The 27,340-nt window shown below is 39.2% G+C and overlaps 1 protein-coding gene across 3 annotated transcripts in view; it reads right to left on the minus strand.

The window, feature by feature from the left end:
• The window catches only part of POLR3B (RNA polymerase III subunit B), a 110,764-nt gene that overhangs the window by 30,326 nt on the left and 53,098 nt on the right, over window positions 1-27,340 (minus strand). For all 3 annotated transcript variants that reach the window (XM_055328031.1, XM_055328029.1, XM_055328030.1), the window contains 8 exons: window positions 26,856-27,009; window positions 23,909-23,983; window positions 23,028-23,126; window positions 18,514-18,641; window positions 9,398-9,607; window positions 6,460-6,618; window positions 4,243-4,360; window positions 2,266-2,408 (listed from right to left, as the gene is read on the minus strand). In XM_055328031.1, coding sequence (XP_055184006.1) covers window positions 2,266-2,408; window positions 4,243-4,360; window positions 6,460-6,618; window positions 9,398-9,607; window positions 18,514-18,641; window positions 23,028-23,126; window positions 23,909-23,983; window positions 26,856-27,009 — 1,086 coding nt within the window. The remainder of the gene's footprint in view (window positions 1-2,265; window positions 2,409-4,242; window positions 4,361-6,459; window positions 6,619-9,397; window positions 9,608-18,513; window positions 18,642-23,027; window positions 23,127-23,908; window positions 23,984-26,855; window positions 27,010-27,340) is intronic.

Raw genomic sequence — 27,340 nt, forward strand, 5'->3', positions numbered from 1 at the left:
CAATGAACATGATCCCTATCATATTAATAGTTTGAAAAAAATGTTATAGTGCAAAGACTCACAGATATCTTCCCTGTACCTGTAAGGTCTGTATTTACTTACTAACGATGTGTTTCTCATTTTCAAACCTACTGTTTTGTCTACACTATATACACACACTTACATATTATGTACAGATGAAAACCTCAGTAAAATCAATCCATTAGGAGTACAGAATCTGTCCCCTTTCATATTTCCCCACCTTCAATTTATTTATCTATTCAACCATTATCAACTACCTATTAGGTATCCTCCATGAGGAAGGCTCTATCAGGCTTTATGGAAATTTAAGGACATGATCTCTGTCTTCAAGTTTAGTGGAGTTAGAATACAGTGGATTATCACTGAAATGTTTGCCATCCTTCTATTCTACTCTTTGCACAATATTCTGGTGGAATAAAACATGAGGATATGGGATATTTGAAGTTTATAAATGGATTCTGAATGGAGATCTTCTCATATAGTGAGCATTCTTGTAAAGCGTCCAGTGCCAACATTTTATCTATCAGAAGAGTATCAAACTTTGCCCTTATCCAGGGGATAAGTCAAGTAAAATAGAGGCTGTAAATAAGATTAATGGGGTTACCCCAGAATAACTTAGGAATACATCTCAGAAATTGTCTAGACCAAGAGAGAGGAGAGTTTCAATACAGAGAATTTGGTTTTCACTGGTAAGTAGTAGAAAATACTAGAATCTCAAGAAATGTTTACAAATACTGAAAAGGTATTAGAAGTTAGCATCTTAGGGAATTGTTTGAAGTAGTAGAAGTGTCAAATTCACATGAATAAAATAGATTTATTTATTAATTTATTTAAAATCAATTTTTTAAAATAAGCTATGACAGGCTAAAATAATCTTGTGTCTATCAAGTGAACTAAAAATGCTTTTGATGAAACCGTATCTTAGTCTGGAATAGTTTCACTGATGCAAGGAATGACAACTAAGGCTGGATTCATTGACTAAACAAATTGTAATATTTTATATACTTGCTTAGCAAATAAAAGTTGAAATCAGCAAGAACATAATATGCAATGATCTTCAATCAATTAAAAACAAGAAGACATCACACTAGGAATTTATGAGTAAAGAAGAGACACAACGTTGGAGAGCAGAATGCATGATAACCAACACCAGTGAGCACTGCTCTCCCTTATTGAGTGCCTACTGTGTGCCAGGCACAACGTTAAATGTTCACCACTGAGGACAGCACAGTTGTTAGGCAAGAGTGTAGACTCTGGGCCAGATGGTTAGGTTTCAAAAACCAGTTCTACCACCGACTGGGGGCACCAAATAAGCTACTCACGCCACTGTGCCTCTGTTTCTTCATCTATAAAATGCAGATGAGAATAACACTGACCTCCCAGGCATATGGTCAGTGCCACAGAAGTGTTAGCTGCTCTGGTTGTTCTTAAGCCAGTTAAGTGGCAGGCATAGCCACAATTCAACCCCCAGGGCCAACGATCCACTCTGAAACATGATGGATATATACGAAAAAAGACCCTGCTGAAAATGAGTTAAACAGTAGTGACACAGTGCTATGTTTCTTGAAGATAAAAAAACAAGACAAAGGAAAGCTCAAATGCATGAGTACTCATCGGCAACCATCAGTGACGAGTGGGGCTTGCCAGTGGCACCAGGTGGAGAAACTCATCAAAGTAAGGGACCACTGGGCAGCGGACAGGGTCCTGTGCAGGCATCAGGAGACCTGGGCTGTAATATGGCTCAAGAGCCAACCTGCCTGAGCTTCTGCCTGGCCACCTGATACCACAGCCTGCAATTCCTCACTGCTACATACATACAGGGCCAGGGCCAGGGCCAGGTAATCCAGAAGTGCCTGCTGACATCCTATGATCCTACAGACAGTACTGTACATAAGCACCACTACAGATTATATTATTTATTTTTTTCAAACAGCTACCTGTACTTTCTTAGGTACATCATCTAGAATGTATTCATAATTATAATTTCAAGTGGAGCAGTTGCAAAAGAATGAAATAAATGGCAAAGAAAAGCAATCCTGCAGTGCATTTTTTTTTCAATGCTATTAAAGTATAAACAGGATAACCTAAGAAAGAAAGCAAGCATAATTTTGGTAACAATGTAATAATTTCTCCAAAAGACTAAATTTTCTTTACCTGTATAACCTTATGCAACATTTTTCACATATATGGTCAATAAATACTATTTTCAGTTTTATAAAGAAGTTGAGGAACGACACAATTTACCTTTTTGCCCATGACGGCTGCTGAATTTGTCTCCAATCTCTGGACGCCTGGTCTGTCTCAGCAGCATTTTGATCAGAAAAGCATCTTCAGCATTTGAAGAGATCATCACTTTTTCAATGTAGGAATCCGTTGCTCCTTTGTAGCTAACAGTAAGAGGAAGTCACCAAAACAGAGTTTGCAAACTGCCCTTTGTGAACCTATTACCCATGAGTCATATTTTACTTAATATCAACCACAGGATGTTTTGACATTGCCATTTTGGACTCTGAAACGTGCCTTTCATTTCTCAAAGTTAAACTCAAAGGTTACCACCTCCCTTTTACAGTCCTAGTCTGAATTGGCTAACATTTACTAAATACTTATCATGAGGCCGGCATAAGGTAATGTAGCCTGCACCACACATATTATTCACACATGGCTACTCCCTTACTGCAGACAAGGAAATGGGATGCTTGGAGAGCAAGGGTGGCAGCTTGGAAGGATCACAGAGCCCCGAGGAAGGTTTTGTTTTCTTTTAAAGATAAGAATACATAAGTACATTTGCTAGCCTGTAGGGAAGGAATCAATAGAAAACCAGTTGAAGATGTGGAAGGACAGAAGAGAAAAATGATAGGTCCCTAAAAAACTAAATTAAATGAAGAACCCAGGAGGAGGAGGAGCAAGCTTTGAAGAGGAAAAAAGATCTCCTCCAGGACAGGAAGAAAACCAGCTAGCATAACCATCTTTGTCATTCTGAAACTTGCTTTTTGTTTTGCAGGATTGGGTGCAAGGGTCCTGACCCTTCTCCTAGGTAGAGGACCCACTTTCTCCCCTGTGCTCCCTACTCTACAGATAGATCCATGGCATCCACAGCACTACAGCATTTTGCATAGTGGGCAGGAGTTGGGCTCTGAAGCCAGACTGTATGAGTTCAAATCCTGACTGCCACTTGTCACTCTATGACCTTGATAAATTACTTAACCTCTCTGTGCCTCAGTTTCTGTGTCTTTCAAACAAAGCCATTAATAGAGCTCAGGGGGTGAGCATTAATAGAGCTCAGGGTGGTAAGAGCAAATGAGCTAACACATGTAAATTGCCTGGAATGGTAACTAGTATAGTAAAATATCTCCATTAAGCCACTATGATCATATTCACCACACTTATTTTTTTATGTAGGCCTTCACTAACTAGATGTGGCTCCTTGCAGGCTTGTGGTTTCTTCCAGCTCTCATCCCTGGTATGAGTGGCACAGTGGCTGGCCCAGAGCAAATCTCAGCTGTTGTTGAATGGATCTGCTGGACTGCCTTCTATGCCCAGGAATCCAACTCTCCTATGTCACTCTCTGCCCCCACCTGATTTAACCCAATTCTGGGCTAGATTAAGTATCTTGTTACTTCTTCTAGTTTGGTTTTTACGCTATCGTTGGCCCATGGCTCATCTCATGAAGTATCATATTTTACTATATTTGAAATATTTCATTGTACAGATGAAAAATCTGAGCCCAAGAGTTTGAGTACTTCATCCAAGTAAGGTAACACATGACACAACTAGTACAAAATCCAACTGTGTAGTCCAGTATAGTGGTGATGCCACACTGTGGCCAGAGCATTTATTTTACTTATTTAACACAAATCTGATCATAGCGATAACCTGCCCTCTACCAACTGAATTCCCAAGTACTGCACAACCTCGTCCTGGCAGGCTACACTGGTCCTCCAAATCCAGGCATGTGCTCTTCTGTGCATGGGGCCTTCATGTCACTGCTCCCTCTACCTGGAACCTTTATTAGGTCCCCAGTTCAAACCCAGGTTGGAAGGCCTACACAATTCCACAGCCTACCTTCTTCCTCCACGCCATGCTATTGTCATGACAACTATTATTACCCAAAACTGTAATTTCCACTCTCTAATCCTCTAAGAGGTAACTTCTGATTTCTCCTGTCCCTTCTCTTTTTTTTTGAATCTTTTTATGTATTTCCGAGGCACATGCAATACATACGTGATGGGCACATCTTTGTACTGTGGCTGCTGTGGCACATTACTTCCTTCCAAAGGAATCTGGGTTACTGTGGGCATGGACTTATTTACCAGCACTTGTTTGTTTTCTACCTTCTCACCTAAGAATAAGAGAAGGGAATTACAGGCCAATCATTATCATCTCTGTGGAATGCAAACATTATTGGGACATAGAACTACGTGATTAGATTGGTCCATGAAAGGCAGACAAGAAAGGAAAAAGTTGATACAGTGTAGGCTAGTGTCCAATGGGGGCTCGTCTCTAATTGTGACAGTCCATCTGAAAAATCACAGATTAGCTTACAGTGTGTAAAAAAATCAAGAAACTGATTTAGGGTCCATACAAACAAGAGAAACTCATGTTATAAGTGGCAATTTTATTTTCTTTAAAAAAGATTTTATTCATTTATTTTAGAGACAGAGTGTGTACGTGTGTGTGTGTGCACACTTGAGTGGGGGTAGGGGGAGAGGGGAGAGAGAATCTCAGACTCCACACTGAGCGAAGAAGAGCCCAATGCGGGGCTTCATCTCACAACCCTGAGATCATGACCTGATCTCAACCAACTGAACCACCCAGGCGCCCCAATAAGTTGGAAATTTTATATATCTCTCAGAGTGTTAGAATAAGCCCAAGCCATTTACTTTTATTAATAGTTATTATTTCAACCAATAGTAAGTCACTGCCAACTTGAACAATGAGGAAATCAAAATATTTCTTGGATTTTCTTGCTATTCTCACCTTTCTTTGCAACTATTCCTGGTAAGCTCAAAGGCCAACTACTATAGTACTATCACAGAACTGTCTTCCCAGCCACATAACCTAGATTAAAAGTGAAAGAAATTCTCCAAGAAACACACACAGCAAGGAGAGGAAGCCGTGCACCACATGGCTGTGGGCCCCACAGATGCAGCACTTACCATCTGTGCACCATCACAAGTCATGTGGATTTCCCCTCCCAGTGACCTCCTTGACACAGCCTATCTCTCCACCTCACTGTGGCTCTCATCACCTGCTCTGATGGAGCTCTTGGTTGGTCTCCTCTCTTTTGGCCCTTTTCTACTCTTTTCTCCGCTGTGATCAGAATGATCATTTCAAAATGCAAATTACAGCATTGCTTTTAGGATCATAATGAATTAGTAGCATGGCTGCAAGGTCTTGTGTTTGTGCCCTGGTACTCTCTCTCCTTCTCTCTCTAGATTCTAGTTTACTACCCTCCCCTGGCCTCTCCCCATGAGCCACTCTCACACTGGCTTCCTTTCAGAAGTTTTAAATATCAGGTTCTGCAGCTTGATAGTTACACAAGCCCTTCCCACTGCTCAGAACACACTTTCTCCCATATTCACTAGTTAACTCTATTCATCCTCCAGATCTTGGATCACTTCCTTAGGGAAGTCTACACGAGCTTCCTGCCTAGGTCAGATCCTCTCGCTATCTAACGCCTTCATAGCTCTTTATAGGATCCCTTAACCTAGTTGTGACTGGACAAATGTTTACATGTGATCCTTTGGCCAATGTTAGTCTCCTACACTAGCCTCTAAGACTCGTAAGGGCAGTTGTTACAGGTTGCATCAACAAAATTCATTACAAGTTTGTCATTATAAAGCAGTCACACTTTTTAGTGGAAGAGGATTCTAATAAAGTTAGTCTGAGCTAAATGCACAAATGATGACACACCAGTGTAGATGCAGGGATACACCCTTATTCTAAACATTTCCTTAAAGTGGTTCTTTTGTGATTAAAAATTTTAAGTAGAAAAGTATAACTAGAATGATTACTACCATGTAAAAATATATGCACAGAAAAACAGATTGGAGGGAAATTCATGAAAAATGCCCACATTGAGGTGCCAGGGTGGCTCAGTCAGCCAAACATCTGACTCTTGATTCTGGCTCAGGTCACAATTCAGGGTCATGAGATTGAGCCTGTGTCAGGCTCCAAGCTCAGCAGGCGGAGAGCCTGCCTGAGGTGCTTTCCCTGTCCCTCTAGTCTTCCCCCTGCTTGCATGCTCTCTCTCTAAAATCAAAGACAAAGCAAAAGAAAACAAAACAAAACCCCTTAGAAAAATGACCACGCTGAGTCAGGAAAGTGGTTTTGTAAGTTGTTATTTTTTATTTTCTATTTACCAAATATTCAGAAATATTGCTGAATAGCTTTCATATTTCAAAAAGTATACATATAGTTTTTTAAAAAGGCTCTTACCTGGAGAACAAATACCATCAGCATCTAAAATTTCATGTCGCCAGATGGGTTTCCTTGTAGCAGCATCCAACATCGGCCCCATCACTTTATCAAAGGTCTGATTGGTATAGCGTTTCAGTGTACATTTAGCATTTTTATATACAAGACAACGCCCAAAGCCTAAAATGGGGATCAGATTTGTGTTAGTGAACACCTTACCCCCCTCAAACATGTTCTATATTTGGATAATCTGGGATGGGCCAAACAACGATCTGATAATCTAAAGAACTGGCTCAGGGCTTCTCCCCTACCACTGTCCATATCGACATTGGTATAACTATAACCATGTTTCACTATGGCATAGACCGTGCCATGCTGGAAGGAGGTGAGAGAAATTCAAGTGTCATTATGATTCTTTCAGAACACGAAGCCACAGAATATGGGAACCAGAAAGGGCCCCAGAGGCCACCTGGCTTAACCCCTCTAGCTACAGGTGCTATAATTGCTACAAAATGAGGTTCAGGGAGGTGACGTGGCCAAGGTCACCCAGCAAGTTGGTGGCAGAGCTGAAACACCCCAAGTCTGCTGATCAGCAACGATTCTTCCTACACATCCTTCTGGTGCATAACTTCTGCTAACCTTCCCTGGAAAGTTTTCCTTTTTCTAATTTTGACATTCAGAGGAAGTCTCAAACAAGGAAACAAAAGATTAATTTTCCTCCAGAGAGGAGAGAAAATGAAAAGCAGCTGCAATCAAATAATTTTAACAGGAGAAAATGTTTGCCTGTGTCCTGAAGATCAGAATTTATGCTGATTATATTTTTAGATCACATTTATCTAGTGCCTGAGGGAAAGTCATGAGACCAACTAACAAGCTAAATGAACATTATGAAAGATCAGCAAAATGAACAGAAGGAAACCTTTCGATGGAGCAAAAACTTCCAGGACTGAATCCCACAAGAAGATTCATCAGCTGTAGAGTTGCCCAGAAGAGCTGTCAAGCCTTCAGCACTAAATATCATTTCCCAAGATCCTGTGATTGCATTTCTTTCTTTTTGTCTTTTTCTCCCTTTGGCCAAGCAATTATTCTAAGCTGGATTCTCTCTAATCTCCCCAGGATATACTGAGCCATGTTAGAGCTTCACTGAAATAGGAAAATGACCTGGGATTAAATTCCAGCTATCACTGATGAGATAAATGCATAGCTGTAAAAATCCTTCACTTAAAAGGCAGAACTCTTAAAAGAAATCTAAGAGTGGAAGTTTAGAAAATCAGGAAAAAAGTAGATTTCTAAATAACAGCTTAATGCTCTAATGTAATTTTTAAAATATGAAGGCAACCGTGTAATGAAATAACAAATTTCTATATCTGGATGGTAGATGAAGATATTAGTCTGTCTTCAGGAAAGGTCTCAATCATTATGGCTCCTAGTGAATTGTGTATGGCCATAATAAACTCCGCTCAGACAGGCAGCTGCTTTGGAAACATTACATGATCTTGAAATTCCGTACAATGGCCATTAACTGCAACGTGCTGGAGTGCAATGAGAATCTGAACTTCCTGAAATCAAGAAGTGTTTTCCTCCAAGTATAAATGGACATTTTATTTACAGGTGATAGCTGAAAAGTGAGAGGACAGTAAACTCAGATCGTTAAATTGTGTTGTGCAGTTTCTGACAGATATCACAAAGTCTTCAGATTTCCACATAAACGTTACCAGTTAATCAGAAAGGAAAACATCTAGTTTTAAAGCATGGCTGTTGTCATTTGGAGGAAAAAAAGAGGCATAAATTAAGTGCAGCCAACATTAATGCCAAAGACACATGTCTAGGAGTACTATTATGGCTGCCTAGCAACTACCGAGCGAAGGGGAAAGCAGAGTGGGTGTGCCAGGGCGGAAAAAGAGAAACAGATTATGAAGAGAGAGGAGTCAGACTTCAGGTCAGGTGACGAGTAACAAACCATGAAGTGGTGACTTGCAAAAGTAAACTGTCAAAAAATTGACAAAGGGTTGCATAAAAACTCTAACAAATCAGTGTTTGTGTATTTCTAACTTCTAGTATTTTGCTAACAAAAAGGTATGAACATCAGGAGGTTGAGACATACAATTTAAAAAAATAACCTTGGGATCCCTGGGTGGCGCAGCAGTTTGGCGCCTGCCTTTGGCCCAGGGCGCGATCCTGGAGACCCGGGATCGAATCCCACGTCAGGCTCCCGGTGCATGGAGCCTGCTTCTCCCTCTGCCTGTGTCTCTGCCTCTCTCTCTCTCTGTATGACTATCGTAAATAAAAAAAATAAAAAATAAAAAATAAATTAAAAAATTAAAAAATAACCTTTAATACAGAAATACTGCGACTGTTTTAGCAGTTTGTTGTTGAATACATAACTGGATAGATTCCAAGACCATATTTCATTTATTATAATTCCTGCCAAGAAATAAACAAATTCTTACCCGTGATTTTCTGTTGAGAAATTGTCTCATCAATAAAGTAAAATAACAAAGAAAAAAATACATTTAGTAACACATTTAACAAATTACCTCTATGTAATAATATTCACTAAAAAGTCAACACTGGGGCAGCCCAGATGGCTCAGCGGTTTAGGTGTGGCCTTAGGCCCCAGGTGGCTCAGTGGTTTAGGCGTGGCCTTCGGCCCAGAGCATGATCCTGGGGACCCAGGATCGAGTCCCATATCGGGCTCCCTGCCGGGGCCTGCTTCTCCCTCTGCCTGTGTCTCTATCTCTGTCTCTGTCTCTGTCTGTCTCTCATGGATAAATAAAATCATAAAAAAACAAAAGTAAACACTGAAACCTAATTGCCTCCTGTTTGTATGTTATAAAATTCACATCACTTAAAATCAATGTTAACATTTTGACACGGGGTAATTTTTAACGGACTGTCCTCATACCTAATTCTTCTGGGCAGAGCACCTCTGGTGTCAGAACTCTAAAAACCCACTTACCTCTGTCCAGGGACGCCTTGTTTAAAACCAGGGCATCTTCAATATCATAGCCGCTGTAACTCATCACGGCAACTGTTGCATTTTGTCCAGCTGGCAGTTTCTCAAATTCTATCAACTCAATGGTCTTTGTTTTAACCATGGGTTTTTGTGGGTATGCTAGTAGATACATGAGAGTATCGATTCTATTCCGCTGGTTGTATCCAATGGTACCTTCATTGATATTGGAGAAAGCAAAATGCAACATTGTATTATGTCAAATGATTAGGTAGCCAAGAGTACAGATATGAAAAAAAAAACACAACCCATATTCATTTTACTGATTAACATGAAGAAAACCTTCAGGTTAAACATTTAAAAAAAAACATTTCAAAAACAATACTCTCACAGTGACTAACAACACGTAAAAGCAATTTTTCTTGGTAATGTTAATAGTTCTACAATAAAGAAAAATCACACCCAATGTATTCTAACCTAAATAACTTCAACCTACTGGATTTATGCAATTGACCCCATTTTAGGAATTACCAGTCTCCACTGGTTAATCTCACAGGGAAGTCAACAGTTCTGTACTCAGTTCTGCTAAATTGCGGACACATTTTCAGCTGCTGTAGGAAGATAATTAGAAACCACACCCAATGTTGACAGGAAAGGAGCTTATACAGTAGGACAAACAGATACATTCCATAAAAAGAAATCAATCCTTACAAAAGTTCTAAATAAAAAAGAAAGCAGGACAAAAGGAAAGAAGAGGAAGAAAGTAAAAGCAGAAGATTGGATTTACTCATCTCCTTAACTCTTCATTTCACAAAGCAGTGAATAAACACCTACTCTGTGCCCCACACACTGGAGATAAAATGGGGAAAGGAACTGTCCTTCCCCCTTAGGAATCCAGGGTCTTGTCCAATCAGGTACAGGCTTTTAAAAGGTCCTTAGCAATCAGGTTTCCCATTTGATTGGACCTTGTAAGGTTGTTACTATCAACTAGAAGTGAAATCAGAATATTGTCCTTTCTTCTTTTACCCTATAGGGGTTCTCTAAGGTTCAAAGAGCTGCACCCAAAAAAAGGGTTTCACTCTCCTGGTCTTGTGAATACAATATACTCTCCTATTCACAGACCTTAAAATGGGGACTAATGTTTGACTACTAAACTTATTTGTAAGCTACTGAGCCTCGTTAACTTCTCCCAGATATCTCTTCTTTTCCCTCGAGTGGCTAAGAAGGTAGCCTTAAGTCTCTTGTTCTCTTGCACATGCTTCCATAGAGACACATCCTCAACACCCACATACCTCAAGATGCCTAAGTGTTATTTAATGGAGTTAAGCTCCAAGATAAGCAGATACCAAAACTCAGTACTCATGTCAAGAAATCAACAGCGATTTCCATTCAGGGATGAAAAGAACCTATGCAGGCAGCAAAAATGATATGGTACTCCTTGAGTACTGAAAAAAATAATGAAATCTGTAGGGTATAAACACCTAGATGCTCAATAAATGTCAGTAAATGAAATGTAATTATACTTTTTGTGATAGTATATATTTGTACTTAAATCTCTAGGAAATTTATCAAGATTGAGTTGAAAAACAACAGCTAAACTGAATCTCAAACTTTTTCTGGAGTTTACACGAGCAATAAATTGCTAATTAATTTATGCTATTTTAGTGCCAACTAATAAACTGGCCAGGATACCTGGTAATAGATCACTTACTGTTTTAGAAATAAAATCACTGTTGCCTGGATCATGGTAAAGTTCACTGACAATAAGTTTGTCCTCTTACATGAAATTATTTAAAATTTATGTTGAGATTTCAGCTTCAATTGTATACTTCACCCAGCTTGAGACAAGGGTTCAAGCAATGTCCCACCAGGCTGCCAAACACAGCTTCTGAAACCTGAGACAAGCATTATTATACAGCAGGGAAGCATTAATGGCTGCGCCTCTAAACAATGGTGAAAGAGATTGGATCCCGCTATAAATTGTGCTACCAGGCCCAGAACGTAATTCTCAGGCATCACAAATGACCTGACCACTGAGTGGATGAACAGCAAAATGGTTTAGCAAATGTCTGGCACTTATGATTGCATTAGAAATTTTCCTTAAAGATTTTTTTAAAGAACTTGTAGGAGTCCACATGTATATATGTTTTTAGCAGTCCTGACGGGTGTGTTGGTTACATGATTTATAAGCTAGGAGGACTTCTGTATTATAAAACTTCAAAATGCCATCATACCCCAGAGTTTTTATAAAAATCCTAAATGACTATTTTGCCAGTAAGCAAGCTCTTTTTGAGAAAATGTCATGCAGAAATTAAAAGACTAGTCTGGTTAAAGCACATGCTTAAAGTAGGATGCCTTTTACTATTTTCAACTTCCTTAAAAAGTGCATTGCACATACATAATAACTAACACAATGAGAATATCTGTAAGCAGGGCTCTCCCTCTACTGCTCCATTTTGCTGTAATTGCAGTCTTCAGTGTTATAACTAAGCACTCATTTCCTTACTACCCAGGACATGATCTTTCTTACAAAAATCATATTTTCTTGATCATAACTTTCTTAAGTCACAGGTTGGCACAGCAAGGTACATTAAATGTAGGTTAAAATAGTGAGGAAGTTTTTTATTTTAAGGTGGTATGAGAAAAGGTTAGTAAGCACACATACAGCTTAGGAATATCTTAGGAAATGTATACTGAAAAAAATAAGATGAAGTTTTATCCATTTAACTATTTTTCTTGTCTTCCTTTGCCCAGTTTTTTAAAAAAATTAGTAACATTATTAAATACATAAACTTTACTCATTTACAGTATACATATTAATGGGTTCTGACAGATTTATGCCTTTGTAAAACCACCACCACCACCACCAAGATCTAGAACATTTCTGACACTCCCAAAATATCCCTTCCTCTGTTCCTGACCCCAGGCAATCACGGGGTTTTATCATTACGGTTTACATTTTCTAGAATTTTTTTTTAAGATTTTTTTTATTTACTTATTCATGATAGACACAGAGAGAGAGAGAGAGAGAGAGGCAGAGACACAGGCAGAGGGAGAAGCAGGCTCCATGCCGGGAGCCCGATGTGGGACTCGATCCCGGGACTCCAGGATCACGCCCTGGACCAAAGGCAGGTGCTAAACCGCTGAGCCACCCAGGGATTCCCATTTTCTAGAATTTTATATGAATGGAATCCTGCAGTATGGACACTCTTGTGCTGCTTTTCTCATTTAGCATCATGATTCTGAGATCCATCCATGTGGCTCTATCATACTTGATTCATTGCTATTGCTGAGAACTATTCCACTACATGTTTATACAGTTTATTTACCCATTCACCTGCTGATGGATATCTGAATTGTTTCCAGTTTGGGGCTCTTGTGAATAAAGCTGCTATGAACATTCACACATAAGACTGTGTGTGTTCACTTCTCTTGGAAAAATACACCAGAGTGGAATTTCTGGGTGGTTTCCGAAGGGTACAGTTAACCTAAAACACTGTGTAAGTGTTTTCCACAGTATTATACCTTTTTATGTTTGTACCAGCAGCGTATGTACTCCTCAGCTGCTGTACATCCTCACTGACACTGAGTATGTCCACCGTTTCAATTTTAGTCATTCTAATGAGCAGGTCTTGGTTTAAATTTACATTTATCTAAAGACTAATAACATGGAACATAATTTCATGAGCTTACTGGTCATTCCTATTACTCTTACTGAAGTGTCTGGTTTTCATTTTTGCCATCTTTTAACCAAGTAGCCTTATCATTGAAGAGTTCTATATATGTACCCGACAAAATCCTTTATCAGATGTATGTATTGCAAGTACTTGTTCCCATTCTGTGGATTAATGTCTCTCACATTCTTAACAGTGTCTTTCAAAGGGCAAAAGTTTAACTCTGAGGAAGTCTAAATTATTTTGTTTTCCTTTGTCATAACCTGTGATTTCTGAGTTCTAAGAAATGACCTAGGTCATCAAGGAAGGTCATGAAGACTTTTGCCTCGGTTTCTTGCTACACATTTTATGAGTTTAGCTCTTACATTCTGAGCTATGATCCACTTTGTGTTAGTTCCTTGTATGGTATGAGGTAGGAGTTGATGCTCATTTATTTCTATATAGATACACATATATACATTTTGTTGAAAACAGTTTCCTTTCCCCTAGAATTGTCCTGACACACTCACTAAAAATCAAATGCCCATAGAAATGTGGTTCTGTTTCTGGATTCTTGATTCTGTTCCACTGATCTATACATCCACCCTTACGTCAGCATCATACTGTCTTTGTTACACTGGCTTTATAATAGAGCTTAAAATCAGGTTATATAAGCTTTCCAACTTAGTTCTTTTCAAAGATTCTTCTCAAAAATATGTACCTGATTTCTTAACAACCTTAATGTGCTCAGATATTAATTTGCTGTTGAAACTTTATTAAGTACTTATTAAGCCTACTGAGCTGGCACTATGCTAGGCACCAAGGATATAGTAATAAATAACAAAGATGTGGTCCTGTCCTCAAAGTGCTTTTATTCTACAGTCTCGCAGGGAAAGCATCCACTTTTTAGCTGCTCTACATCCTCACTGACACTTAGTATGTCATGATCCACAGTAAAGGGGAAAAAGTGAGGAAAGAAGTTAGTTTCAACCGAGAAGAATCTTTTAAGTTTTATGGACAGCTACTTTAAGTTTTATAGTTACATTATGTTGTGCACAGAAGACATAATGTAATATTTTTAAGTTACTCAACCAAAGTGGGATTCCTTTTCCTTGTCAGAAACAAAGTTGTATCTGACAGGGTTACTATGATCATTTGAGTAGTCAATATGTGGTAATATTCACTAATGATACTATTGACAACAGTAGTAGTAATAAACACACACCCCTTGACCCTGTGCTATCACTCGTTCTGCCTCTAATCCTTTTTTCTTTTTGAAAAGATTTTATTCATTTATTCATGAGACACAGAGAAGCAGAGACACAGGCAGAAGGAGAAGCAGGTTCCCTGCAGGGAAACTGATGGGGACTCGATCCCAGAACCCCGGGATCACGACCTGAGCTGAAGGCAGATGCTCAACCACTGAGCCACCCAGGGGTCCCTCTGCCTCTAATTTTAACCTTACATACTGAATTACATTTTAGTTTTATCTTCACAAGTATTTATTATTAACTTCCCAATCTCAGGAAATGTCATATCATCTTACATCTGAAATAGCTACAATGATTTTAATTTTCTTTTTGAACCAACAGTGAGATTCTAAAATATAATTGTCAGGAATAATTTGGCCAAGACATCTTTCCATTTTCTATCCACCAAATGGATAAAGAATAAATATTCTAAAAAAAATTCAAACAGAAATTTGGATGACATACAGAGGAAGGAGATGTACAGTGAAAGAAAATTTTATGAGGATCTTTATATATTATGTGTTTTTAAGACCTCAAATCCTTCTGGGCTATTCCCGACATCCCATCCTACTGTAAAGTGGGGAATACAAGAGAAGGAACTATCTGCTTTGGAACAGAATCTAATGGCAACAAATCAAAACAAAACAGAAGCTGCATTAGCTCCTGAGCTTTAAAAAAAAGGGGGGGGAAAAAGTCCCAGCAATTTGGAGGTGAAGGGGGGTTGGGAAGAGGCCATGGCTAGGGGAGGTATGTGATGCATATTCATTAACTGAGCTGATAGTGACTGAAAGATCCTTTTAACCAGGAAAAAGTGTTCCACTAGAGGATTGCCAACTAATAAAATGGACAGGATATGAAAGTGTGACTCATGTGGACATGGCATCTGGTGCCAAAAGGTACACACAATGCAGCTCCAACAAACAACTTTTACTTGTAGTGCTGACTGACCTGGAGACCTGGCCATTTCCAGACATGTCTACCTGGCTTCTTGTTCTGAACCTTGTCACAACAGAGCCATATCCAAGGATATGGTATCTTACAGTAGCACAGTAAGATGTAATGTGGAAACTTGTACTTTATCAACAAGTGAAAGAGCCCTAGACTTAAGAAACACCTCTGCTTGGATGCCTGGGTGGCTCAGTGGTTGAGCAGTTGAGTGTTGGCCTTCGACTGAGGCTCCCCGGAGGGAGTCTGCTTCTCCCTCTGCCTGTGTCTCTGCCTCTCATGAATAAATAAAATCTTAAAAAAAAAAAAAAAGAAAAAGAAAAAGAAACATCTCAGCTGGTGTTTCATGTTTACTAAAGTGAACTTATTCTCTCTCGTACAAGGTAAGGCTTTTAGTCTGCACTTTGTGCTCGTCTTGGTCTCCTTCATAGTGATAGAAAAATGACTTTCTCTCATTTCATCACTCTGTTCACTGGGGGCAGGCGGCAGTTAGTAGTGAAAATTAGGTAGCAAATCTTCCAGGTTGGTTAGAATATGCAATGATTTAATTCTGGGCTACTGTCTTCCATTTTCCACATGGACTCATGGATGAACAGCAGTTAAAATATTACTTCAGAACATTCACACAGAATCTCTGAGACGTATATAGTCTTTAGCAATGGCTCATACTTAAAATGGGATAACGTGCCTTTTAGTTATCAGCTGCCAAGACTGCATGGAATTAAAATAACTCAGAGAAGTCCAACTCAAAGTGCCAGGTCTGCTTTACAGACCTGGGTTTCTGCTGTGGGTTTTCTCCCTCTGCCGGCCTTGTTCCTTTTGTGATTTTTTCATACAGACCTCGCTCAGTACTTCTGCAGCTATTTGAGTGTCCAAAGAGAAACGTGGTCATGTAATGTGCCAACTTTGAATGTACTTTTATCTTGATGCTTTTCTTTCCAGTCAGGTGTTTTATAATAACAAACAGTAACAAAGCCTTTTTTTTATTACTTAAGATATTCAGTGGCTTTTGTCTTCCTAGCGTCAGCAGTAACGTCAGAGGATTGTATCCAAGGAGCTAAATGTGCAGGACCCAGGGTCAGAGCAGCTGAATACACCAACCTCAGAAAACACAGACAATGAATTGCAAATGACACTCAAAACAAAACGAGAAAAAAAACCTTCACACAGAAAACTACAAAAGAACTCTACAGACACTGAATTGGCTTTCTGTACACACTGATCCTGCTTAACTGTGTGTGGTAACTAACCAAACGTTTCAGATACTCATGGCCACAAAATAAAGGCTTTTTTTTTTGTAGGGTGAGGAGTTACAAAAATAAAAATATTATTTCTTTCCTTCAGGTCACTTCTTTATTAAAAAAAAAAAAAAAAAAAACCTAAAAAAAAAAAAAAAAGATTCACCAAGTGGAGATAAATTCGTAGCCCTTTCTGTTTTAATCTTCAAACACAACCAAGGAGTGGCATTAGTGATGAAGTGATTAGTCTTCCGTTAATTCTGAAGGTTCTGCACAAAAGGTGTATTGTTTCAGCCAGGATTCACATCATGAAACAAAATGGTTTGGTAAACCCAATAGAAGTGATAGCCCTTTCATGACACACAGGGTTCAGTACTGTATATTTCAACTTGTTAGCAAGTCACAAGCACACGCGGGAAATCACTACGCTGCTGCTGAGGATGAATGGAAAAGACGAAATTGATGAGCCGCTGTTTAGATTTTCCCACTGGGAATTATTCCAAACTGTTGAAGCATTACATCATTCAGGTAAATGGTTGCAGGACAACATGTTTTGACAACCAAAAGGACAGTATAAAAACTCAGAAAAGAAATACACACTGTTTACTCCAGGATAAGATGGAGGATTCCTTAACCGTCAAGCCATAGTCAATTGCAGCTGATTGCTGGTAACTGAGAAGCTAAATGCATTCTGGTTGTTACCCAAAGGCAATGCAAAAACCTTTTAGTTTCTTCATGAAGCCCCCTGTAGCATACTTAAACCAGAATTGACAAATCATATTGACATCATAGACATATATGAAAATAAATGTATTAAGCTTATTTTTAAAAACACTTCCAAAGAAGTTTATAAGCAAAACTTTTGTTTTTCAATAACCCTCGTCGTTAGGACTTCTAGGGGTGGTGGAAGGGGAGGAGGGCGGGGGGTGGGGGTGAATGGGTGACGTGCACTGTGGGGGACACTTGACGGGATGAGCACTGGGTGTTATTCTGTATGTTGGTAAATTGAACACCAATAAAAATTAATTTATTAAAAAAAAAAACTTTTGTTTTTTTGGCCTTGTAGCCTCTCTGTATCACCTTCAAGATAAAACCCAAACTCCTTATTCTGTGGTACCTCTCTTGTACAGACTATATTCCTATTATGTTTACTAAAGCCATACCAAAGCACCAAGATCCCCATGCAATGCTTGCTTCTATTTCCATGCCTATAAAAAATACTCAAGGTCTTTCAAGGCTGTTTAGTTCTATTCTTCAGAAACAACCTACTCTCTAACTTCAAGTGATCTTTCTGTTCTCATTCCTCAAGAGTTTAGCTGCTGGTCTACTACAGCATTTATCATATATATTCAACTACAGTAGTACTTGTTGGGCTCTCCTACTAGACTGTGAACTCCTTGGGGACAGGGCTCTCTCTCCCTTCCATTTTCAGGTTCTAGCCTCACCATCTGGTCTATCCATGATGCTCAGTAAGTGTTAGCAATGGATAATCAATTAAAAGGGAAGGAAGGAAGGAAGGAAGGAAGGAAGGAAGGAAGGAAGGAAGGAAGGAAAATGAATTCAGAATTTGGTGTGACATGAACTGGATGTTTCAGAAGCTACAGGAGAACTGCAAGGATGTAATGCCTTCTAATACACACTGTGCATCTTCGGCTCTATTCCCTTTCCCTTTCTTCCCTCAAAACTTGTGTTTTCCTGCTCTTGCTTCCATTTCTCCTGGTTCACAACTTATACTTCATAGAGCTTTATAGAGCTTTTCTCTTTATATCTACCCCCTCATCATTCTGTGACATTTATTATACATCCCCTTGTTTGGTCAAAGGAATAAGTTCAGAGAGGTTTTTTCCTTTTTTTTTTTTTTTTTTTTTTTTGATGCTTTAGATATGGCAGGGGCATCTGCAAGCCCTCTGAGGTTAGTGACACTTGGGTATTAGCAATGCCTGACTTAGCCAAACATTTAATACTAGTAAAGTAAAAATAAAGACTTAAATCTTTTATTCAAGTACTTAGAACCAAGTTCAAGAAGGAAATCTTACCCATGGCTTGCTTCCCCATGGCACACTGATATGTGTTTCTTGGGGACTGGTTGTGATGAGGGTATGGGATGAGGCCAGCACAAACACCAAGGAGAGTAAAGGGCTCAATCTCCAAGTGGGTGGTATCCCTGTCAAGTTAATTAAGAATCAGACATTTTAGAAACCAAGGACCAAAATAAATCTCTCTTAAAGGTCATAAAAATATTATCAGCAAGGTCCCCAAAGGGCCCCAACAAAATGTGTAAGTTTATATAAATGTTTATGAAAATTTATATATAAAAAATATATAAGTAATTTATATAAAACCTCAAGAACAATAAAATCTGATGCTAGTAAAACTGATATCCACATGGATGAGTGGGCTGCTTTTCTTCACTTCTCCAACTTGTGTCAATGGCAAAGTTGTATTACCATCTTAGGGAAGAATATATCCCATTTCAGAAAGTTACCATAGTACCTAAGGGGACCAAGACCACAGCCACCAGCTAAGTGTGGCTGTTCAGCACTTTTCACTGAATTTTTTATTTTACTTAATTTTAATCACTTTACATTTTAAAACTCAAATTGAAATAACTCAGTTCAGTTATTCAAAAGCCTTTGAGTTATGTTTGTAACAACTTACACTTGTGAATCTACTTTTTCAACTGTAAATGTTATGATCAGATAAGGTATTTCCAATAAACATTTAGCCTTCAAATTGAGATGTGCTCTAAGTGCACAGCAGATTTTGAAGCTTTATAGGAAAAAAAAAAACCTCAATGTTTTTATACTGATTGTATGTTGACATAACAATATTTTAGATAGAGTGAGTTAAATAAAATTATTAAGATTAATTTCATTTGGTTCTTTTTGCTTTTTTCAGTGTGGCTATTGGAAAACTTCAGTGTATGGGCTTGCATGGTATTTTTTTGGACAACTCAGCTGTAGGAACTGGATATAAAGTAAGACTTTATCTAGTAGGTGTTAAAATTGTGGAGGCTTTTGTAACATATTATTGTAAAAATCCCAGTTTTGGCTAACTGATATAGTAATTCAGGTATTTCAAAGGGGAAGGGCAGCCATTTTTCTGGATCTTGCTGGAAGTAACAGACATCACATGCAGTGTCTATGCAGTCTGCTGACCCCCTACATTCCTTCTTCAAGTACTCGTGAGGCATATCTTCAGTAATTTCAATGGTTTATAGTACCTGGGAGGACAAGGGATTTCTAAGATAATCCAACCCTTTGTGGAAAATTAGTTGCAGCGCACATGGCAAATGACCTCCCACTTATCCATTGAGTTTTTTTTTTTCTTCAATACCTGTATGAATTATGTCCCTAGTTTAGTTACAGAGGATTTCCATGCAGCTGTTTATTTGAAGAAGATAGTTTTGACCCTATGATCTAGCAGAACTCCAACTCTCTCAGACATGTTAGGCCTTTGTCAGCAGAGAGGGAAAGGGCTAGGATTTGTTTTCTTTGTGTGTGTGTGTGTGTGTGTGTGTGTGTGTGTGTGTGTTTAAAGAGAAACAGCTTATAGTGACATTTTATGGCCTAGAGTAAAACAGAGTTTGCTTTAAATGTATCATTTTGTTTAAATATTGGCCAATTTGACAATATGGGCCAATTGCCCCATATAAATAAAAACTACTTTTTCAGATGTACAGATTCAAGCAAGCTGAAAATGAACAAGATACAGACCTAAGTTTCTTCTTTTTTTTGGTAACACAATATATATAAAATGAGATCATACATTACCTAATAATTATTCAAAGTCTAAATGCTCTGGATTTTGACTTTTGTCAAACAAAAGAGGATACTACTATTAAAAAAGATAACCACCATAATCTTCTGTCCTGAACAGGAAATAGAAGACTTTCTAGACAATGTGTATAAGGGCCTTAAACTTGGCTCAAATGAAGACTCAGTAACCTGTTGTTTGCAACAGCAGAAAAACTGGAAAGCGTCTCAATATTCATTAATAGGTTAAATAAACTATGTGTAGTCAGACAATGTAATATAAAGAAATTAAAGTAATATATTTATATAAACATACAAGTAGACATTAATATAGAAAAATATCTAGAATGATAAAGTTGATAATGATGCTAACTTTAAAAATGAAGATAATAGAAATACATTGCCTTGAGGTCATGTATATATGTTTGTATTCATTCACTTAAGAAAAAACTGAAGAGTATACATTAAACCACTGGCACTGGTGATGTATGGAGGCTGGAGTTCAGTAGGATGGGGAAGAAGGGGGTTCAATCTTTTTACTTCATGCATGTCCACATTGAAAAAAAAGGTCACAAGGATGAATTACAGAATACCACATTTTTTCTATTTTTGAAACAAAATGTGTTTGGATGATTGGTGCTGATACTAAAGGCTGCATTCCTTTATAACAGTGAATAAGAAAAACCTGCTTTTGTGAAGCTTCTAGTGGAGAGACAAATAACCACAGATAAGTCAATAAAATACACATTTTATAGATCTTATTATTAGGTAATAAGCATTAGAAAAATACAGCAGAGGGCAGCCTGGGTGGCCCAGCGGTTTAGCGCCGCCTTCAGCCCAGCGCCTGATCCTGGAGACCCAGGATCAAGTCCCACGTCGGGCTCCCTGCATGGAGCCTGCTTCTGCCTCAGCCTGTGTCTCTGCCTCTCTCTGTCTCTAATAAATAAATAAAAATATTAAAAAAAAGAAAAAGAAAAATACAGCAGAGAAGAGGGTACACAGAGGAGGGGTATCTATCTAACTGGGGTCATCAGGAAATAGCACTGAGAAGGTGACCTCTGAGGAAGACCAGGAGGTGAAGGAGTGAGTCATGAAGGATGTGAGCATCCCAGGGAGGGGACAGCCAGTGCAAAGATGCTAAGGCAGAAACATGCTTGAGGTGTGAGGAAGCAGTTAAAGAGGAGAGGTAGGAGACAGTGCTGCAGGTACCAGGAAGGGTAGGCAGATCTGTAAGGATTTCCAAGGAGAGGGAAACCCACTGGGGTTTGAGAAGAGAAGGGAAAAAAGCACTTTCACCGATGAAGAATAGACTATATGAGAACAAGTGCAATAGAGTCAGGAGCCTCTTGCAAGTCCCCATGCAAGCAATGGCAGCAGCCTAGATGAGGGTGGTAGGTGGAGGGGTGGAAAGAGATGAGAGCGCTGAAGGTCGACATGATAAGCTAATGGCCTGGATGTGGGCATAGAGGAGTCAAGGCTGAAACTGAGGTTTCTGGCTGAGAAACAAGAAGGACGGATTCCTATTCACCGGGTTACTACACACTACACTACACAAGGTTACTACATACTACCAACATACTCCTTTGTATTTTACTCAATCTTTTTTTTTTTAAATTTTTATTTATTTATGATAGTCACACACAGAGAGAGAGAAAGAGAGGCAGAGACATAGGCAGAAGGAGAAGCAGGCTCCATGCACCAGGAGCCTGACATGGGATTCGATCCCGGGTCTCCAGGATCGCGCCCTGGGCCAGAGGCAGGCGCCAAACCACTGCGCCACCCAGGGATCCCTATATTTCACTCAATCTTCAAATGAGGAGTATAGTACTTTGTTAGAGTCATACCTTTAAGGAATAAAGATTTTGACTGAAAATCAATGTTTACTAAATTATAAGAAACTAATGAAGTAGTACATTTTTCATTTGGTAGCAGGAAAACAGAAAAGTACTTTCTTGACTGAAGACCTAAAATAGTTATTAAATGGTGTATCAAACTCCCTAATTATTTAACAATAAAAGTACAAAAACTCCAGTTTCAGGTAAGTAGTACCACTAGTTACACACAGCAAACAGAAAGCTATATAAATGTTTTCTAATGTATTCCAAGTAGAACAGATGCTTCTAAAAATATTACTATTCTTGAAATATCATGAACATATTACTATTTCTTGTTTATACTGTATATAAGTTTAGAGACATCCTTATAACACAAAACATATGGAATTCCTGTATAAACAAGAAATCAGATGTCTTCTCTAGAAGAGAGAAATTCATCTTTCCATAGTGTGATCCATTATTTCAATTTTGACAGTTATCAAATTTCAGAATCAGAGAAGCACTTCCTTTCAAAACATATACACTAAGTGTAAAATGAATAGAAAAGATAATTAGGGATCCCTGGGTGGTGCAGCGGTTTGGCGCCTGCCTTTGGCCCAGGGCGCGATCCTGGAGACCCGGGATCGAATCCCATATCGGGCTCCCGGTGCATGGAGCCTGCTTCTCCCTCGGCCTATGTCTCTGCCTCTCTCTCTCTCTCTCTCTCTCTCTCTCTCTCTCTCTCTCTGTGACTATCATAAATAACTAAATAAATAAAAAAAAGAAAAGATAATTAAGTCTGAAGATTGTTAGCAGTTTTGTGATAATCCTACATTGAGATAAATGATAGGTTATACTTTATAAAAGGATAGTACACTTTTAACAGATCCTACTAATAGGGAACACAAGAGAAGAGATGAAATGAAATGGTGATTTCTATAATCAGAACAGGTGTTAATTATGGTTGTTATTATTACTTACTTATTAATTGTATGTTCATAGAGTGCGATGTTACAGTCATTTTCTTCATTCACATCTAAATATTCAACCAGACTCTCATGTAAGAAGTCTTCAAAATTCCTGGGAAAATATTGGTGAAATGTACATAATTAATAAATTTTACTGCAATGCTTTATGTGTGATAATGGAGGATACCAGCTTTCATTTATATACAAAGCACCTTTCTCTCCCAGAAAGTACCATACATTGGGATGCTTGAAAGATGTTATTCATGGATCACAGAATGAAGGCAAATCATTGAAACAAAAACATACATGGTATTTGTCAATCTGGTCCCTCACTCCTCTCCCTGTTTTTGTTTGAGAGAGAGAGACAGGGACAGAGAGAAAGTGAGGTGTACTGCACGAGGGGAGCAGCAGAGGGAGAGAGAGAATCTTAACCAGGCTCCCACACCCAGCACAGAGCCTGACACGGGGGTGGATCTCACGACCTTGAGATCAAGACCTGAGCCAAAATCAAGAGTTGGATGCTTAACTGACTGAGCCACCAATGTGCCCTAATCTGGTTCCCACTTCTGAAAATATCTTCTATGACTTTTAAGAGCCCCTATGATGAGAGACCCAGCACTGACATTGATATATCCCTGTTACTTCATAGTGTGCTAATTTACACCAACACTCTGTGATCCTCATGATACAAACTGGTAAATATTTTACAAAGTCTACGCAAGTTCACACAGAGAGGAATGGGTTAACTGGCTGATACATTTGGTAGGGAGGAATTAAGAGACTAAAAATGAAAATACGTTTTTCTTAAAAGCTCAGATCAAATAATGTTGTTGCTGATTAAATTATATGAATAAATATTACAGAGTTTGAGAAGTTTTGCTTTTGGTCATTTACCTGTATCCCTGAGCCAGCTCTTCCATATGCTTATTTGTGACTGCAGGCTTCTGTTTCTTAACGATAATGTAGGGTCTGAAATGAAAACAAAAACAAAAACAAAAACAAAAAAACAAATTCATAGTAGTTCAAAAGAATTAAGTCAGCAAGTAAGTTCACTATAGTGAAATGAGGGAAGCTGGGATATAATCAAACTGATTCCTAGACTGCCTTGAGGACACCAGGTATTCTCTCCATGTGCGAATACATTGGGGCCTCTTTACTCTCTCTCCCATATACAGGCACAGGCACACACGCCAGCAATGTTTGTATGTGTGCACATGTATGCACAAACAGGACTTCCTCCAACTATCTTAGGAAATATCTTGTTTTAAATGGAAAGGCAACACAAAAATAATAAGACCTAGAAAGGAAACAAAATCCTTCATGCTTTATTTTTTTAAAAGAGTATAAACGCATCATACCAAAGGCATTTCATAGGATTTCACAGAGGAAATATGGGCCTGCTCCCCAAGACGCAGGCAGAGAATTGTCATTGAGAATAACAATGTGCCCTGTAGTGAAAGTCTGGTGAACGTCAGCTTCTTTTTGGACAGACATCACAGGGCTACACTGGCAGGTTACCTAAGGCTAAATGTTCACAGAGAATAAAGCTTTTTTACATTGTGATTTTTAGCGAGATAACGGGTGTTAAGGTAGAGAGAGCTTTCGGTCTCCCCATTCTGGTAGATTAACCTGTAACTGTCAGTGGTGATCTGCTGCTGAGGGCCTCGCCACCACAAGGAAATACGGACACAAAGGATGGCATGCGGCCCCAAGACATCAAGGGCTGTTGCTATTTGGATAAGCGGCTCTTACAGAGAGGAGAGAGCAACCAGCAGACACTTGTGCGCTCTACCCTAAAGTCCAAATAACTATTTGAGGACTAATGAGCACTTTTGAACGGTTAAGAAGAGCTGCACAATTACAAAAAGGGAACACAAGTTTCTGAAAAATGAACTGAGTGAACTTTTCATGGAAATCAACATTACCTCGAAAACTTGGCTTTTTCTTGAGAGGGAGGCAGAGAGCACTGCTACCTCATTCAAGGGCTACAGGGAGCAGAGGCTACAGAGATTCAAAAGTGAGGACAGGGACGGACGTGGGAGCAGGAGATGGCACAGGTCACAGCTACCTCACTCATGTTCTACTTACTCCATAAACTACCTGTACGTCCAGATCTATGCCAGGCCGGTATAAACTGACTTCTAAAAAAGAATTTGTTTTTTAGACTATCCCATCATATACTGGATGTAATTAAAGAGAAAAACCCCAAGAAAGAGTAGTAACCTAAGAACTAAGAACACATTACTTTTTTCCCCATCGAACCGAACTGATTATGTTAAGTGGTATAGGTAAGCACCTGCTACATGCCTGGCATCTACAAGGCCCTGACCACACTGTCTACCACTTAGTTCTCAGGACAGTCCTAGGGGGTATTATTATTATTTACATTTTTTTCAGCCAAGGAAAGTAATACAGTCAAAGCCACGCCAAGTCAGTAAGTGAGAAGTCAGGACTCAAACAGGTATGTCATCACCTAGGGTTCTTTGGTTGCAAAGAACAGAAACCAATTCTGGCTAATGTAAGCAAAAATGGAATTTACTAATAAAAATTAAAAAAAATTTAAAGGAATTTACCGAAAGTATAAGAATTTACAAGGATAGGAATCCAAAAACAAAAAAATCAATAAAAACAAAACAAAACAAAACATCAAAAAGGTAAAATGCCCAGCCTCACAAAGGAAAGGATCCCAATGCTCCAGAACGGGAGGAATAACATGCAGTCTCTCAACATGTGCTGCTGTCAGGATAAATCAGTTCCAACCACTTATTCCTTGAGTTATTCTATTTGGGATTCGAATTCTCTGAGGAGAGTGTGACTGGCCTAGCTTGGATAACATGTCTGACCTCTGGTTGAGCAGGAGAGGGCACCTGACTGTCCCGAGAAGACTGCCAGTGGGGAGGAGTAGGTCCTAAAGGAAAGTGAGGAGGGGAACTAGAAGGAGAAGTTGGCTACTCGACAGACAAGGGCAGTCTATTCTCCGCTCTAACGGACGTCGAAGCCCAAGCTCTTTCCACCACCCCAGCCATTGTCAGCTCACTAACTTGGGCCCTAGCCCTACCTGAGGTCCACAAGGAATGACCACAGTAAAACACACAGAAGCTTACGAGACAAGGTAAGATCCTCACGGATGTCCCTGAATGTTCCCCAAAGACCAGACACCCTGTCCTATTCATCTCTGCCCCCACCTCTTGGCCAGGACCTGAGCATTACAAGCCCTTCAGATGTGCTGAGTGACTAGAAGGCACCTGCTTTCCACAGGGTTTAATGCAATGTGCTCATGCCTCCATATTTTTGTTCCTGACATTCCCCAGCCTTTCTCCTTTCCTCCTTCGTCCAGGGTAACACCATCTCACTCATCCTTTAAAGTTCAGCTCACACAGCAGGAGAATACAGTGGGTAAAATCATGACTGTTGGAGTCAAATGAACTATAAGGACTATCAAGTAAAGAACAGACCTGTCACAATCTAGCTTTGGGTAAGTTACTTATATCTTGTTCCTTGTTTGTTAAATGAAAATAGTAATCCACCCGTACACAGCTGAATGTAGTAAAAGCCTTACATGTGGCACGTCTACTGAAATCATCAGTAATGGCAGGTAAGCATTATTCCTAGCTTGGTGGTTATTAGTAATTACTGCTGCTTTGACTATGGACTGAGCTCTTTGAGGGCAGAGACTGACCCCCATTAATCTTTGGGTCCTCAGCACCCACATGCATATTCATGAGGGATCTGCTAACTGAAGTCCTCTCAACAATGAAAAAGGTGAAAGTGGATCCAAAAACAAAAACAAGCACATTTCTTTCAGAAGTACACATAAAAACTCTTTTTTAGCAACTTATACCTGCACAGCCTTCCTCCATCAGAGGAAATATAGACACATCGATCTGTGAGATTTGTTGAGATGGAAACAAATTCATTGATATATCCTGCTCTTCGCATCAGTCGAAATGTATTCACTAGCTTCTTGTGGTCTCGAATCACTCCCAGGATGTTACCTAAGCAGAAAGAATATTTGCTAGAGGAACAAAAAACCAGATCTATTCAATTGGAAATATCCACCCAATAAAGATGAAAAGCAGCAGTGAGCAGTTCATTTGAAAATTCTATTCTTCACACAGGGCAGCCAGTCCACAGGCTGCAGGAAGGCAACACAGTGGAGCAGCTGAGGGTGGCCAAGGACGTGAGTTGAGGGGCAGCCCTACCACATGCAAGTCCAAGTCGCAAAAGTGAGCCTCATTTTCCTCACTGGTCAGCACCACGCTGGGGCTATGAATGCGGGGTCCAGACCGCCTGGGTTCAAACACTGGTTCTAACACTTCCAAAGGG

The sequence above is a fragment of the Nyctereutes procyonoides genome, unplaced genomic scaffold, assembly GCF_905146905.1.
Source record: "Nyctereutes procyonoides isolate TBG_1078 unplaced genomic scaffold, NYPRO_anot_genome, whole genome shotgun sequence".
In the NCBI taxonomy this organism is placed as follows: domain Eukaryota; kingdom Metazoa; phylum Chordata; class Mammalia; order Carnivora; family Canidae; genus Nyctereutes; species Nyctereutes procyonoides.